General features: G+C 36.6%; 1 protein-coding gene across 1 annotated transcript in view; it reads left to right on the top strand.

The window, feature by feature from the left end:
* The window catches only part of LOC124556186 (Down syndrome cell adhesion molecule-like protein Dscam2), a 604696-nt gene that overhangs the window by 260764 nt on the left and 326655 nt on the right, over nucleotides 1-17277 (top strand). Inside the window, exons 10-11 of the mRNA XM_047130181.1 lie at nucleotides 4235-4528; nucleotides 5254-5553. Of these exons, the coding sequence (XP_046986137.1) occupies nucleotides 4235-4528; nucleotides 5254-5553 (594 nt within the window). The remainder of the gene's footprint in view (nucleotides 1-4234; nucleotides 4529-5253; nucleotides 5554-17277) is intronic.

Raw genomic sequence — 17277 nt, 5'->3', positions numbered from 1 at the left:
ATCAGGTCCCATATTCTTAATTTCCTACCTTTTTGGAATTTCTTCAGTTTTGATCCACAGTTTAGAACCAATAAATTGTGGTCCGAGTCCACATCTACCCCTGGAAATTTAAGAGTGAATAACTGCTTGGTCCTAGTTCTTGTGTAGTTTTAATCATGTTGAGTAGAGCAGGGATATTGTCAAATGAATGTGCACACTTTGAAAGCTGCTTTTGAACATTTTTGATGGATTGTGGCTGTGTCCATTGTCTTATTGTATATAAAACTTTTGAAGTTCCTCCTTGTCAATTTAAAATAGGGTGCTATGTATCTGAAGTGTAAATTTTAGTGACAACTGTATGGTGGTTCATTTTTGATGAATAATGTATATGCCAGGTAACTACACATGTAAAAGAAAAATGTCTGCTTTATAATTGTGTTCCTGTGTAACTGTGCAAACCTATGAGATACAATGAGAACCTAATATATTTAAACTCTCATATTTCGCTGAGTTCATTTCCTGCAAGTTCTGCAATGTCAAAATAATCATAATGCAAATAGTGTTCTTCTTGTGAGATTCAAATTCTATTTCAAAAAGAATTTCAGCATTTGTTAATTTAATTAATTTTAACCATTTACAGCTGCTTCAAATTGGTGCCATATGATTTCAGCTACAGCTGAGGAAAAAAGGTAGCTCTTTGCAAGTATCCCAGTATCAGTCAAAGAATATTGTGATGTACATCATGACAATGGAAGAAAGTATGTAACTAACACTTCTGATATTCCAGACATTTTTACAAGGCTATAAAAATTCACTCCATAAAAATATTAAATAATGTATTATATAAAGAAACTGGTATACTGCAGTGTACAACATTTTTCTCAATATTATGATCATGCAACACTGTGAAGAAAATTAAGACACAAAGGAATATATTTGAAGAGAAAATTGCTGTAATTTTGCTTCTTCAACAGCACAGGATGTATTAAGCACTATTTATTGACAGTTTCTACATCTACATCCGCATTTATACTCCGCAAGCCACCCAACGGTATGTGGCGGAGGGCACTTTACGTGCCACTGTCGTTACCTCCCTTTTCTGTTCCAGTGGCATATGGTTCACGGGAAGAACGACTGTCTGAAAGCCTCCGTGCACGCTCGAATCTCACTAATTTTGCATTCGTGATCTCCTCGGGAGGTATAAGTAGGGGGAAGCAGTATATTTGATACCTCATCCAGAAACGCACCCTCTCGAAACCTGGCGAGCAAGCTACACCGTGATGCAGAGCACCTCTCTTGCAGAGTCTGCCACTTGAGTTTGCTAAACATCTCCATAACACTATCATGGTTACCAAATAACCCTGTGATGAAACGCGCCGCTCTTCTTTGGATCTTCTCTATCTCTTCCATCAACCCGATCTGGTACGGATCCCACACTGATGAGCAATACTCAAGTATAGGTCGAACGAGTGTTTTGTAAGCCACCTCCTTTGTTGATGGACTACATTTTCTAAGGACTCTCCCAATGAATCTCAACCTGGTACCCACCTTACCAACAATTAATTTTATATGATCATTCCACTTCAAATCGTTCCGTACGCATACTCCCAGATATTTTACAGAAGTAACTACTACCAGTGTTTGTTCCGCTATCATGTAATCATACAGTAAAGGATCCTTCTTTCTATGTATTCGCGATACATTACATTTGTCTATGTTAAGGGTCAGTTGCCACTCCCTGCACCAAGTGCCTATCCGCTGCAGATCTTCCTGCATTTTGCTACAATTTTCTAATGCTGCAACTTCTCTGTATACTACAGCATCATCCATGAAAAGCCACATGGAACTTCCGACACTATCTACTAGGTCATTTATATATATTGTGAAAAGCAATGGTCCCATAACACTCCCCTGTGGCATGCCAGAGGTTACTTTAACGTCTGTAGACGTCTCTCCATTGATAACAACATGCTGTGTTCTGTTTGCTAAAAATTCTTCAATCCAGCCACACAGCTGGTCTGATATTCCGTAGGCTCTTACTTTGTTTATCAGGCGACAGTGTAAAACTGTATCGAACACCTTCCAGAAGTCAAGGAAAATAGCGTCTACCTGGGAGCCTGTATCTAATATTTTCTGGGTCTCATGAACAAATAAAGCGAGTTGGGTCTCACATGATCGCTGTTTCCGGAATCCATGTTGATTCCTACAGAGTAGAGTCTGGGTTTCCAAAAACGACATGATACTCGAGCAAAAAACATGTTCTAAAATTCTATAATAGATCGATGTCAGAGATATAGGTCTATAGTTTTGCGCATCTGCTTGACGACCCTTCTTGAAGACTAGGACTACCTGTGCTCTTTTCCAATCATTTGGAACCTTCCGCTCCTCTAGAGACTTGCAGTATACGGCTGTTAGAAGGGGGGCAAGTTCTTTCGCGTACTCTGTGTAGAATCCAATTGGTATCCCATCAAGTCCAGTGGACTTTCCTCTGCTGAGTGATTCCAGTTGCTTTTCTATTCCTTGGACGTTTATTTCGCCAGCCATTTTTTCGTTTGTGCGAGGATTTAGAGAAGGAACTGCATTGCGGTCTTCCTCTGTGAAACAGCTTTGGAAAAAGGTGTTTAGTATTTCAGCTTTATGCGTGTCGTACTCTGTCTCAATGCCATCATCATCCCGGAGTGTCTGGATATGCTGTTTCGAGCCACTTACTGATTTAATGTAAGACCAGAACTGCCTAGGATTTTCTGTCAAGTCGGTACATAGAATTTTACCTTCGAATTCACTGAACGCTTCGCGCATAGCCCTCCTTACGCTAACTTTTGACATCGTTTAGCTTCTGTTTGTCTGAGAGGTTTTGGCTGCATTTAAACTTGCAGTGAAGCTCTCTTTGCTTTCACAGTAGTTTCCTAACTTTGTTGTTGAACCACGGTGGGTTTTTCCCATCCCTCACAGTTTTACTCGGCACGTACCTGTCTAAAACGCATTTTACGATTGCCTTGAACTTTTTCCATAAACACTCAACATTGTCAGTGTCGGAACATAAATTTTCGTTTTGATCTGTTAGGTAGTCTGAAATCTGCCTTCTATTACTCTTGCTTAAATCATAAAAAGTAATAGTTCCTGACTTGTCTGGAAATACACAAATTGAGAGACTTCTGGCAGTAGATACCTCATAGTCAATGCAGTATTCTGAATGTTTGTTGAGTAACTCAGATGTCAGTGCAGGAGAACACTGTTTGTAGGTTCACCTGGGAAACACTTGAATATAAACCACATTCTTGGTGCACCTATATGCAATCAGTTCATTCACTGAAAACACAATAGTTGGTTGAGCAGTGAGTAAAGACAATTCTGCATTTGACAGCAGGCAAATCCATGCACTAGCCAAATGTTGTTAGTAGGTAGCAACAATGTCCATATTACAGCCCAGAAGGGAACCATGTAGTGCAGAGCCATTATCATGAGATACACTGGAGAGCTTGCTGTAAAAATTGGATGATTTGTATGTGAAGCTGTGACCTAGCACTGGGGGATGTGTCCTTCTGCACTGCACCTTGTGAGCTTACAAAATATAAGCATGATTATCTTTATTAGTAAATCAATACACCTGACAGGATTACAGGAAAATGATGAAATTATTGTAGAGATTGCAGTACTATGATGATGCTGCCACTTATCAACTTATTTATTCCATAGGTGAATAATTTTCTTTGTATATCCACCATGTGAGGGACAGCACTTTGCTGACACTATTACCAAATTTTAAATCAGGCTTTCACTTCAATTGACTCCCGCTGTCATACACAATGATATTTAACCAGTAGTAATAATTAAAAACAATTTTGTGGCTATGCCTATTTCACTAATCAGATTTTGTATAAAAAATTGAGACAGACCCAAATACAAGCAAATAACACCAACTTACTTTAATATAAGGAAGTATTTTCTTTTCAGTTTATATATTTGATGATTATTACACATTTACCTGATTTTTTATCACTGATGAAAATGAATTTTACTCCAAAACTATATATCTGATTCACAGTGCTAGTGTAACTGAATTAGATGGTGAAAATGTAAAAAGGACAAAGCATCAAGGCTCAAAAACTTTGCAAAATCATGCGAATGGTACTGTTTTCTTACACTTCGTTCATGGATTAAATTCAAATTTCAACATGTCAGAAATAAAAGGTAACAGAAAGACTGACAATTCTTATCAGACAACTATATTTGAAAATATTTGTCTTTTTTTCAGTCCCACCAAAGATCACTCCCTTCAGCTTCCGCTCAGATGTCCACCTGGGAGAGCGGGTAGGTGTTCAGTGTGTCGTGAGCAAGGGTGATGCTCCTCTGCAAATACAGTGGTTGAAGGATGACAGTGAAATAGGGCACAATTCTGCCATCAAGGGTGTACTTGTGCGCCATCTGGACCAGTTCACTAGTGTGCTGAGTATTGCACAACTTGATCAATCACATGATGGGAACTACACCTGTGTGGCCAGCAACCCTGCTGCCCGTGCTTCTCATTCGGCCCCTCTGTCTGTTAATGGTATGATTGTATGTATCACCTGAAGGCAGCCTCAAAGTTCCATGATTAAACTGGCCAGTAATTGTCTGCCTAGATGTATTTAAATCTGTTTCTATGTGTTAAATAGAAATTTGTTTGTACTGGAGTAAAGGTTCTTAGGCTGCCTAATTTCTGCTGATATATAGGACAGAATTGTATCTGTAGAAATGACAGATTACTACAGCTGTAAGCAAGAATAAATTTGAAGGAAGTAAGTTACTATTCATTTGACACATTATAGTTTGTATTAAAACCAGAAAATGCAAAATATTATCAGGCAATAGTGGAACAGTCAAAGAGAGAGGGGGAGGAAAAGAAATATATATAATTCTGTAGTGCTCAGTTTCTTCGGAGGTGGATATGGTGGAAATCAGAACAATATTGCGCTAAAAATCATGGTATACTGCACTCATTCATTATATGAGATTTTAATTTACATGTTGATTTAAGTCTTGAGGGGTTTAGAATCTTATATTTCATTCTGTATGACAAAAATCCCACATTATTATGTGATAGGTACATTTTAGTAATAATAATCATATTCATACATGCCATAGGCAGTACAAACAAATTTAGCATTCTTTGAATGAATTCAACCTGGAGAAGCTGTAAAAATTGAGAATTTACTGGCCTGTTTCTTCACTGGGTCCCTTTGAGGTCAGTAGATTTGTGTTTGGCTTGAGTGTGTGTGTATATATGTGTTTCAGTGCCACCAGCTATTACTCCATTCTCATTTGGAGAGTTATCTACTGGTGAAAGAGTACGGGTGACCTGCAGTGTGAAGCGAGGCGACCCACCACTAACATTCGAGTGGCTCAAGGATGCCCATCCTCTCCCGCCAACCCCAGGCCTGCATGATGACCCTGACCTCACGATCCGAGATTACGAAGATTACTCTAGTGTCCTGGCGATCAGTAGCGTTAGCTCTAGACATAGCGGCAACTACACATGTGAAGTGAGAAATCCAGCCCGAGTCACAACCTACACGGCGCAGCTTCTGGTCACGGGTAACTAGCAATGAAATGGAGGGATCCTGCTACATGCACATAGTGCTAAACATTGCCTTGCCCACTTAACACTTTATGTCAGTTTTTTTTCTTAATTTGGTTCCTTCTTTCATGTATTCATATTCTCACTTTTATGGGAGATTGTTTCGTGATATTGCCAGACTTGTTACTATATTTCTTAATGTCACAGAAAGAAATGTAATGCGAACTAAGTTCTTAAAGTGTTGAGGCCCAAATCATGCCAGTTAAATGAAAGAAATAAGTTACAGTGATTAGTCATTCATGTTCATCTGTTTTCTGACGTTTTTGTTTATGTTCAAAGTGCATAATTTATTTGTTCTTCAATCTAAACTTGCAAAGTGGTGCTGGGCAAATGTGCTGAAAAGGCATAGAAGCAATGGATCCCTGCAGGCCATGTTCACCCCTATCCCAACCTAGACAAAGCTTGCATGCTGAACTGTCTTTTCACCCTTCTTGTGTTGCTTTCGCAGTCGAGGAATGAGATAGCTGTGCGTTACTTGATTATCACCGCCTTGGATGACATGCGGTTGACAAAAAGCTCCTACTTCTTCAAGCCACGCAGGTAACCTAAAGCTTATCAGCATGTGTAGTTGGTTCATGTCCTTCACTTATTCATGTTCCTTTCTACTGATTATTCAATACTATTTCTTGTGTGGTTTTATTTATTACTACTGTTTTACCTTTCAGCCTTCAAGATATTAATGCCTCAGTTGTTGAAACCTCACAATACGAGGCCAACAACTTCTTTACATTACCTGCACAAGACAGTGGTTATGTTCCTAGAAATAACTAATAACTGTATTGGTACAATGTACATGACTACTTCAAAGAATATTTTTTATATAAGTTACAATATTTATTTGTTTAATGAACAGCACAGCAACACTAAGTTCTAAAGTATATTAATGAAATTTTCAAATAGTTAATTTCATTTTGAGTATTCACATATTAGCAATATTGGCCTTTCCATTTGAAATATTGTCTGAAATAAATATGAATTCCACTGAAGCAAAGTGTTCTCTTTGGAAATGTTGTAGTTAGCAGAAAAAGAAAAATACTCTTTCACATATAGCCTTTCATAGGGATGAGATTGCTCTGACCCTCTTTTAAATACTTTTTCAGTATATATTGTTGTCTACCACAAAAACATAAAAGTAGTTTATATGGAATGTCTATAAAGTTGTCATGAATAAAATAACAAAAAGATCTGAATTTGTATTATCCTTGTTTGTTTGGAAAAAAGTTACTTTTCAAAAATTCATTAACCAAGAAATGATATTTTATTAACTTATCAGTAATACTGTAGTTTTTATCTCTAACCCTGACTCCAGGTATGCTGTTTACATAAACAAATTCAAGTTTACATTACTGACACTTCAGACAGATTTTTTCTTTTTCATAGGAAATATGCCTTTGATTTGTACAAGATATGAAAATTTTTTTTTGCCCCACTTGACATTAGTAAATTATTTGTCAACTATATATGACAATCTCTCAGTAGCAGGGATGTTATCTCAGACATTGTCTGCCTCTGCAGCATGCAGGGGGCCCAGGTTTGATTTCCAGCTGGGTCATAGATTTTATCCACTCATGGACTGAGTGTTGTTTGTCCTCATCATCATTTCATCATTATTGATGTGCTAGTCTCTGAAGTGTCGTCAAATAAAAAGACTTGCATTAGGTAGCCGAACAACCCCAGATGGGGTCTCCCAGTCAATAATGCCATATGATCATTTCATTTTTTCATCTTAGACATTTGATGAAATAACTATCACTAACTGGGAAAGATAAAAGGCCCACATGATGTTTGAAACTGTTGTTTTTGGTAGTCTATGAAATGTGGGAGTGAAATGATGTATGTTAACTACCACAAGATCAGGACATTCCTGTAAAATTTTTATGACCACATTCATTTAAATGTGAAATGCTTTAATGAATCACAAAATACTTTAATATCTGATGATGGTTCTATGTTGAGCTAATGCTAAGTGTTCAATATTCTGTGTGGTATAGAAAATTATATTTACTTGCATGGTAACCTACATCTTGAATATCATTGTATTTTATATGCTCATACTTTCTATCAACCAAATGAAATTTGAAAAAGTCACTAACTTGAAATGTAGCACCAGCTGCTTAGTCACATAAACATAATAAAGCAAATTAATTTGAAGCAGTTGGTGTGTAGACTTAGTAAATAACTAGGCATAAAGATCAGCCCTGACAGTACCATTGCATTACACTGTACCATTAGTACAGTGGTTTCCTTTTTCCCTTTTTTCACCTCCTTTGTATTTTCTACCATCCTTTGAGTTGTTGTATCCATTTTCATTAAGATGAAATTTCATATAAGCTTCCTATCCTTCCATTTTACCCCACCAAAGAGAATCAATATACTGAAATATAAAGAGAACATACTTCATGAGGTGCCAAAGGTAGTGTATAGGACTGTAAAAGTTGGTGCTAACTCAGAAAATGACTGTTATTAACTTTATATCTGCTAAATAAGTATATTGTCATAGTACTTGCATTACAGAAATTAGACTGCTTTCAGAAAGCTTGTCTTGGAACATCTGATCTTATGTTATTGCAAAAAGACAAATATCTGTGCCAAGTAGTTGAATTACTAGCACTGTTTATGAATTACCTTTTAGTAAATATGGCAGTGATGATTCCTTCTTTGCTTAGCAGCAGCTTGTTTGCCACTGTTGACCTATTTTTGCCTAACTACAAAATAATCAGCCTTCACTTTATCAAAGCAAATAGTAGTGTGTTTTTTAAAATCATAGCACAGCTTCTATTTGTTTGCAGATTTTGCACCAATCCTTTAGAACTAAGAGAATAAGTTAGTTGATGCACACACACACACACATAACTGCATTTCTCTTACTGTTAATCTGCTTGTCTTATTTAAACAATTGTGTAACATATAGTTAACTACAGCACAAGATGCTGTATAAATAAATTATTTATTTTTGCGGTAATCTGAAGACTGAAAATGTTGTTAGCCCTTACAATACCAATGTATTGTTCATAATGCAGAGTACAAAGGGTGCAGGGATACTTTGTGTCTACCACAGAATTTCTATAATTCAAATTTCTTTAATTTTTATTGAGCTTTATTAACAAAGTATTGTATAAAGAGTTACTGATGTGTGATAAAGTCCCAGAAACTGTAAATTTCCATTAGCAGTCTCTACAAAAACATATTTAGTATTTTTCACTTTTGTCATCATTTAAGTTTTTCAGTCTTATTTTCTTGAGCAGTAGCTCTCTACAGTGGTAGTAAAAGTCATTACAGAGTTATTCAAGAACAATTCATTATAATTCAAAAATATTACAGGTATTTTAGGCTAATTTCAGCTGTTTACATTACATATTTTCTGGGATCACTTATTTGTCTCTTTCTTTGGAAATGTCTTCTTGTTTTGAACATATAACAGTTTTCTTGCTGTATTTACTGCATTTGTATCTCTTACAGTTGTTACAGATCATTGTTGTTTTGTTCACTTTGTTGTACTTCACTGCTTTTGACTGTCTTTCAACAGTGCAAATGATGACATCTTCCCCTTCCATCTTCAGTTTCCTTTGCAGTGAGTTTCTGCTTGATATTCCTTACTGAGAATATCTCCCATGGCTGAAACCACACGTTTCTGGAATCCTCTAATATTCATAGCCCATTCTTCACTGTATGATTTTATGAGACGGAGTGCCAATTCTTGGAGAAAAAGCTGTCACTTATTATATTTTGTCTTATTCCAGTCTGGGAAGTTAATCAGAAACAATGCATAACCATTTAATGCTGCTATGTCCCCAAGAATATAGAAAATATATAGTGGCCACCTTCTTGTAGCCCTCTTAGTTAAAAATCTCCTCACCATTTGATGAGTTGTGTCAATGCTGCCTGTATCTCATTGTAATACAGATTTATAACTTTTTCTTATTAGTGTCAGCAGGTCAACCAGTTGCAGCTTTGTAATATTGAGTCGATAGCAACAGAAGCTTTTTTGGGAGGTTTCACAGGGGATATAAGAAACAATTGTGACTGGGATATTTCCAGTACTAGAATCACTGAAAACAAATTTATTGAAATATCATTCTCTTCTTGAGATATCTTTCAGTTCTTAAGAGGGAGAGTTCTTGAGGTATATGCTTTCCATCAGCTTGTAATGTTCCCACATGAGTTAGGTTGTGATTCCTCTACAAATCATTGGTCAAATCGATAAAGGTGTAATATTGTGCCCTGAACCACAGTATTCTATGGACTGTAAGACGCTACAACTACAGGATGCACCTAAATTTTTAAACAGCTTTTTTAAATAACACTTTGCCAGACTAAAAACAATCTTAGTTTATAAAACTGAACCGACCTTTAAAATCCCTGAACCTTTTCCTTCTTATTTTTCTTTTTCCTCTTAATTATCATTGTTATCCTCTCTATATATAACATGGTCTTTACTGCCATCAAAAGCGTTACTTGTGCTGCACTTCTTGAAAGATTTAACAATAATGTCTTCTCCCACTCTAGACCATGACTATTTTATCCACTGACACACTTGTTTGATTGTAGGTCATTTTAAAGCACCCTTCGGCATGAATTCATGTTGGGCTTCATACATCATCCATTTGTTGCATTCCTCTCTTATTTTTCTTTTCTCATTTTTCATTTATTGAGACTCCAGGAGACGGAAATTGTGAAGCAAGTTCTCCTAGAATAACAGCAAGCTCTGTATTCCCTGTCTAAATTCCTCTTTCACAAAATTTTTCAAATGACTACTAAACTGATCTAGCAGAAGAAAGGAACTCTTCTTTAATAAAGCACATTTCCTTCTCTCCCACACTTCAGTTTCACTCACCACCTCATCACTGTCACCAAATTCAATTTTGGAAGCTGTAGATTGTTGTAAAATGTCTAATACTTCCCTCTCCATAAGAGAGCGATGGTTTTCAAACACAGTTGTCTCTAATACTGGACAAAACATCACTGAATAAGAGGTAACAAGAAACAATCAGAAACCAAAGAAAAATGAATTATTGTTGCTACTCAAACAGACAAATTTAATGCCCAGAGGGCCTACACTGCAAAAATGTTATAAGTTTGTCATTCATGTCTACTACTAAGGAGGCAGACTTTATGATCAGCACCATTAGACTTAAATTAATGTATTAAGTTTAGCTGAAAATTTTATGTATTTATAAAATCTGGTATAGAAAATAAAAAACAGTAAATACTTTTATCAGAATTTTAAGTATGAAATGCCAATCTAAATTAAATATTTACACAAGGGGGGCATGAAGTACACTCCCCCACCCCCTTGGTACTGCAAAGGTTAATATACCTGGGGCTATTGTATATTTTATCACATGTATAATATAACTTACATTAACATCACAATAAATACAATTCCTACAATGGATAGCATAGTATTAGATAATATTAATGTTGAAATAAGCAAGTATATTACAATAGTTGGATATTTTAATCTATATTCTCAATAAATACAATTCCTACAATGGATAGCATAGTATTAGATAATATTAATGTTGAAATAAGCAAGTATATTACAATAGTTGGATATTTTAATCTATATTCTCAATAAATACAATTCCTACAATGGATATCATAGTATTAGATAATATTAATGTTGAAATAAGCAAGTATATTACAATAGTTGGATATTTTAATCTATATTCTGTAACATTTTGAGGAGACGGCAGGGCTGGCCTGCACTTACCTTCAAGAGGAAAAGTTTCATAGCTACTAATAGACACATTAAATTCACAAAAAATATATTCCTAGCTTTCAGAACTTTTTTTTCTTTTAGGGAAGTAGGAGAGAGAGATTTTGGAAGGCTGGGAAGGATTGACAGGTTACTCAAACTCCAGGATGAAAGAGGCCTGCCTAACAGTTCTCAATCAGTGGGGGAAATAAAAAAAGAGTTAAATTGAAAACACTAGCTAGATTAGTCAACCTTAGACAAAATTTCCATGACCTCTGTATGTTGTAAAAAACATCTGGTTGCACATTTTCAAAGAAAAATATACCACTACTAAGCAAAGTTTAAAATTACAGCTGTAAAATCTTAGGAAACAAATCCATAGTGAAGTAACTGCACAGTTAGCAAATGTAAGCCATTTATCCTGGAAACTCATTAACAAACACTATAGGACATTTACAAACACTGAAGGTGAAGCATTAACTCCCAGAAATAGTCATCTGATACAAGACCATAAAATTGTTAGTAATATTCTTAATAAACATTTTATCTCCCCAGCTGCCACCATAATTTGACACACATCGACTCAACATCAAAATACACTGCTACACAACAGACAAGGGTTTTGATTTTGAGTAAATAAAAGAACAAGAGGTAAGCAAAATAATTCTGCAGCTAAAAAACAAACAATTAAGTGCTTGGGATGGTCTTTTCAGCACAATAATTAAAATATGTTCAAATGTTGTGGTTAAACCAATTACATATCTCATCCAATTGTAGCATCAAAGAAGGTATGTTTTCTAACGCATTGAAAAGGAGCCCTCTCAGATCAATATATAAAAGAGGGATCAAAGGAGGGAGCATCAGACAACAGACCAATATCTCAGATTCCTACATTTAATAAATTTTTGAATCAGTGATGCTGGCACAGCTTAGTGTCTTTATCACTAAAAACAATCTCCTCACAAAAACCCGACATGGATTTCAAAAAGATCACAATACCATAACAGCTGTCACAGGGGTGCTGAGTGGAGACACCTCTATATTGTCAGGAAAGTATTGTGGAACCTGCAGAGCATATTTTGGTGCTGATAAAACATGATTAGGAAGTTATTTATTCATTCAGATTTACAGTTATGTGTCTCCTTGTCAGCCTTGGTTTACACCTCATGCCAGTGACACAGAGGAATTCTGTTGACTCCTGTTGTCAGCTCAGTGGTTCTGGTTAACAAGGCTGCTGCTCCAGCAATTCAGCCAAAGCCTGGCAGCCAAAGCCATGGTTTGAGAGTATGGTCCCATGCTGGGTTAGAACATCCTTCATCATGTTCCAGAAGATAATGATAATCCACAATATCCCATCAGTATGTACTGTGTTGTTGGAAGCAGTGTAGTGGGATGACAGTGGCGCCACCAGACAGGTAGGCTCTTGCTACTTGGAGGTGTCCACAGTGTTGATCAGGAATAAAGGCACCAGACAGCTCTATCACACAACAGTGACTATGATGTTAGTGCAACAAGCACCATGAGATGTACTTGTGATGAAAGACCCTCTGACCCCCCATCAGTGATGTGGTAGGCAACCAATGTGAAGTCCCACGAGTGAAACTTCGTGGTTACTCAGATGATGTCATCTCAACAACAGCAAGCAGTGTGTTCACAAGATGCGCTGGACCATCTAATACACAGATGTCACTACATCATAATTAATCATTAAATTGAGTGCTTTGGTATGAATGCCATCAATTTGAATAACCAGCTGAATTCAGAACTGGAGAACTGAGTATTTATGGGGAATGGCAGAAGGATATGATGTGAAGCTCTGTTCATTGTGACTCAATGAGACTCACTTCTTTACTAGTTGTTATCAGCCCATGTTCCACAGTGTCTGCTTAACCATTTACTACAGGCTCCTAACTGCTCTGTCAAGTCTCTGATTGGTGTTCTTGCAGCCGACATATTGCTTGTTGCTTAACATAACAAGAGCTAACAAATATATCACTGTCTCTCTCCCTCAGAGGACATTGTGCTGAACGTCTAACTTGTGCCTAGCTGTTGGTTCCAATGTAGCAACCTCTGCTTGTTTTCATGACAACTTACAGTTCTAATGGTTTCTTTCTGCTGCGTAGGTATGTCACCACCTCTGCCTGGTGTTGCTGGTGGCTGTGCTAGCATGAACTTAAGAAAATTTTTAATTTATTCCACTTTTCAATTCTGTCGCATAACATTCTTCACTTTTTAAAGAAAGAATTAACTAGTTAGTACATAATTTCAATTTACAGTTTAATATTACACTAAACTCAATCCCTTGGTTGCTTCTTGAGCTGAATCATAAGGCTCTTAGTCTTTGTTAACTTATTTATGTAACTTACATTGTCTTGTTAGTCTGTTTTCCAATTATTAATACACTTAACATTCCTATTCTCAATTCTTATTACTAGTTTGTATTGATTCCATGGGTATTTCATGAAGTAACAGTTTGTTTGAATGGAATATTTTGCATTTCAAGCAGAAATAAATTGAAAAAATGTGTACTAGAATCATTATATCACTCATTGTGGACACACAAATGGTTACTGTGTTTTGTTTGCATTTCTCATATTGCTTTGCATGTTGCAGCATCTGATCAACTGAAATTTTTCCCATTTATGAGAGTATCAGTTCATCTGAAGAGTGTAACTGACTGTAATCCAAGGTTTTGTGAAGGAAGGTTAGGTTCTGTACAAGTAACATGTGTAATGGTTCCTCTGGCCTATACAACACTGTTCAAGAAAAGGATATCCTTGTTGTTCCTGTGATAGTGGCTGGAAGATGAAGTCATGTTATGGCTATGTCACACTTTGTTCTGTTGATTAGTAATCTGTTATTTCTCAATTCAAAATTTGTCATCCCTGTTGATTTTCCATTTCTGTGGCAGTTGACAATCACTGTTTCTGGTGAATATGTGTAGTAAAACCCATGGTACCCAATTTTCTGGAAATATGGGAGCAGGACTAGTACTTCTCTTTCACACTTTACTGCTTCCACTTTCCCAAGAAACTATTGCATTTCACATGCCTGATCACCAGTCTGAACAACCTATGGTTGGACAAATGGTAACACTCTCTATCATACAGTTGGTTAGATATGCTGTGGACGTGAGTACATGAGCTTCTTTTCATTCTGAGACTAATAACACTTCATAATTTGTGAGTAGCTTCATCTGGTTGTCACAAGAAAGAAATTCCAGTGTTCAGAGGCTGGTTTCGAATTGTACCTCCACTGTAAAAGTGTAGTAATATTATGCCCAAGATAATCCTTCTGGACCTCATCATTGGTACTATACTTAAGAAAAACAAATTTCCATGAATCCCTGCAGTCCTTTGGATCAGTATATATCTACAGAATCAAAGATAAGCAAATGAAAAATAATGTTAACTGAAGTATCCTAACATATAGCCCATCATAACCCACCTACACCTAAAGTATAAAATGTGTAGATTGACCCTATTTTCCCCCACATCAAAGTTCATGTGGTACATTGTGTGTATCTTTTCCTTTCTAAGGCAAATTCTCCTTTTCTGGTTCTGGTAAAGGAAACTGTGATAATGCGGCAGTCACGCTTTTAAATGGTTTCACTCTAATGACATGGACTACAGATGTCTTAGTCAATAGTTGTTGTTTTACATTACTGATGAAGTAACTTTGATGACCTGGTATGGACCCTGACACTTCAGTAAGAACTTTTTTTGTTTTGCCCTTTTGGGTATAAGGGTTTTCTAGCAGCATCCATTGCCCTATCCTATGTTGCAGTAGTTTACTTGCACATTGTCCAGCACATTCTTGATTTTCCAAAGCTTTAGTGTTGACACAATTTACACTTTGCCAGACTTTTCTTAACTGCTCAACAAATTGTTTTACCAGTTCACCTTGTGTCCCTAATTTTGGATGAATCACATCAAAAGGTGATGGCATTTTCTGCCAATACACTACCTCACATGGTGAAAAAACCTGTTACTGTGTGGACTTTTGAACTTTGCACACTGACTACAAAACTTAAATAGCTATCCCAGTCCATATGTTACATAGCTATTTATGTAATGGCTTAGCATTTTAGATATTGTGCAGTGAACTTTATCTGTTTGTTCATTTGTTTGCAGATGGAATGGATTGGTACATAACTTCTTGATTCACAATAAAGGGCATAGCTGTTTCATTAAATCAGACACAAGGTTAGTCTCTTGGTCCATGATTGTGCTCTCTTGTACACCAAACTGTAGTAAGCAGGTGTTTGCCATTGCCTGTATGATGGTACTAGCTTTATGATCTGGAACTGCAGTCATTACTAGATATCTTGAAAAATGACCTGTCATCATGAGTACATATCTGTTACCAGCTGGAGTGCTATTTAAAGGTCCTAACACATCACCTCCTACCACTGAAACTGTTTTCCAGCTTCTGGTAATCTCTGTAACTGTATTTTCTAATGACTTAAATGTGCTTATTTAGCACACAGAATGCAGTTTTTGATAACTGCTCTACATCACTACAGTGTTCTTCCACAAAAAAATCTGTAACTTGTTTATCAGTTGCCCTTCTACCTCCATGACCTGATAATACATGGTCATGTGCCTGTCATAACACTTCCATTCTGAGTGCTGTAGGAACAACAGTGCTTGGACCACACTTTGTAGATCTCCACATTACACCCACATGTGTTATGAACTGAGATTATGTTTTAAATATTTGGTATTCACTGTTTGCTGTCTGTGCCTTTTTCCATTCTGGTTTGGTCCTACCTAATGCCTGTAATGCTGTTACTTTTCTACTTAGAGTTTATGTGTGCGTATGATTTACTCCTGGCTTGTGAACCACTTCATAATCAAACTCTCTTAGTTTGAGTGCCCATCTTGTTAGCTGACTCAAAAGGTCTTTTAGCCCAAACAACAACTTCAAGAATGCATGATCAGTTATCACTTCAAATTTCTGACAACACAAATAACAACAAAAATAAGAAATTCCATGTATTGCTGTCAACATGTCTAGCCACACATGCCACTGGGCATTCATTTCTGTTGTAATCCTGACTCCGAATACAGCCCAACACACTTTTACTAGCGTCATAGGAAAGTATGAATCCCCTCTTGTTATCAGGGGATACTAATACAGGATCTGATATAAGTTTTTCCTTCAATTTCTGAAATGGTTCCTGACATTATGCTGTCCATTGAAACTTAACTCTGTTCTGAAGTAACCAAGCCAATGGTTGTGCAGTATCAACAAGTCCCTTTACATATTTATGATAATAGCTATATAAACTAAGAAATGACTGCAACTGTTTTGTTCTCTGTGGTGTGGCAAAATCAAGCTTAGCTAACATGAGACAAGGATCCACCCTCACTCTCTCTTGATTGATAACATGACCCAGGTAATTAACTTTTGTTTGAGCAAAATAACACTTCCCTATGCTAGGTGTGAGATATGCTGTTCTCAGTTTGCAGAAAACTTTATCAAAGTGTTTAATATGGTGCTCTAAATTTCTTGAATAAACCATTATATAATCAAGATACACCATACAGATCTTTGGTTCCAACCTGTGAAGTACTCCATCCACAAGCATTGGAATATAACAAAAGCACTTTTTAATCCAGATGGCATCCTGTGATATTGATAATGGCCAGATGGTACAGTGAATGCTGTTTTAGGCCTGTCTCCTGGACATACTTCAGGTTGGTGGTAACCACTTCTAGTAGCCATTGTTGAGAAATATTTGCATTCTCCCAAGTTCTCTAATGTTTTAGTGATGTTTAACACTGGATATACATCTGTTATAGTGTGTGAATTTAAAAAATGGTAGTCACAGTAGAATCTTCACTTCCTGGTCCCATCTAATGACTTTTTTGGCACAATGACAGTATTACCTGCCAAGGGACTATCACTACATTCAATAATGCCTCCAGTTACATGTTGACGTATAAATTCATCTACTGGCAGTTGTAGGTGCTTTGCT

Source organism: Schistocerca americana, chromosome X, assembly GCF_021461395.2.
Source record: "Schistocerca americana isolate TAMUIC-IGC-003095 chromosome X, iqSchAmer2.1, whole genome shotgun sequence".
Classification (NCBI taxonomy): domain Eukaryota; kingdom Metazoa; phylum Arthropoda; class Insecta; order Orthoptera; family Acrididae; genus Schistocerca; species Schistocerca americana.
Note: the sequence above shows the minus strand (reverse complement) of the source record. Positions and strands in the feature narration are given on the sequence as shown.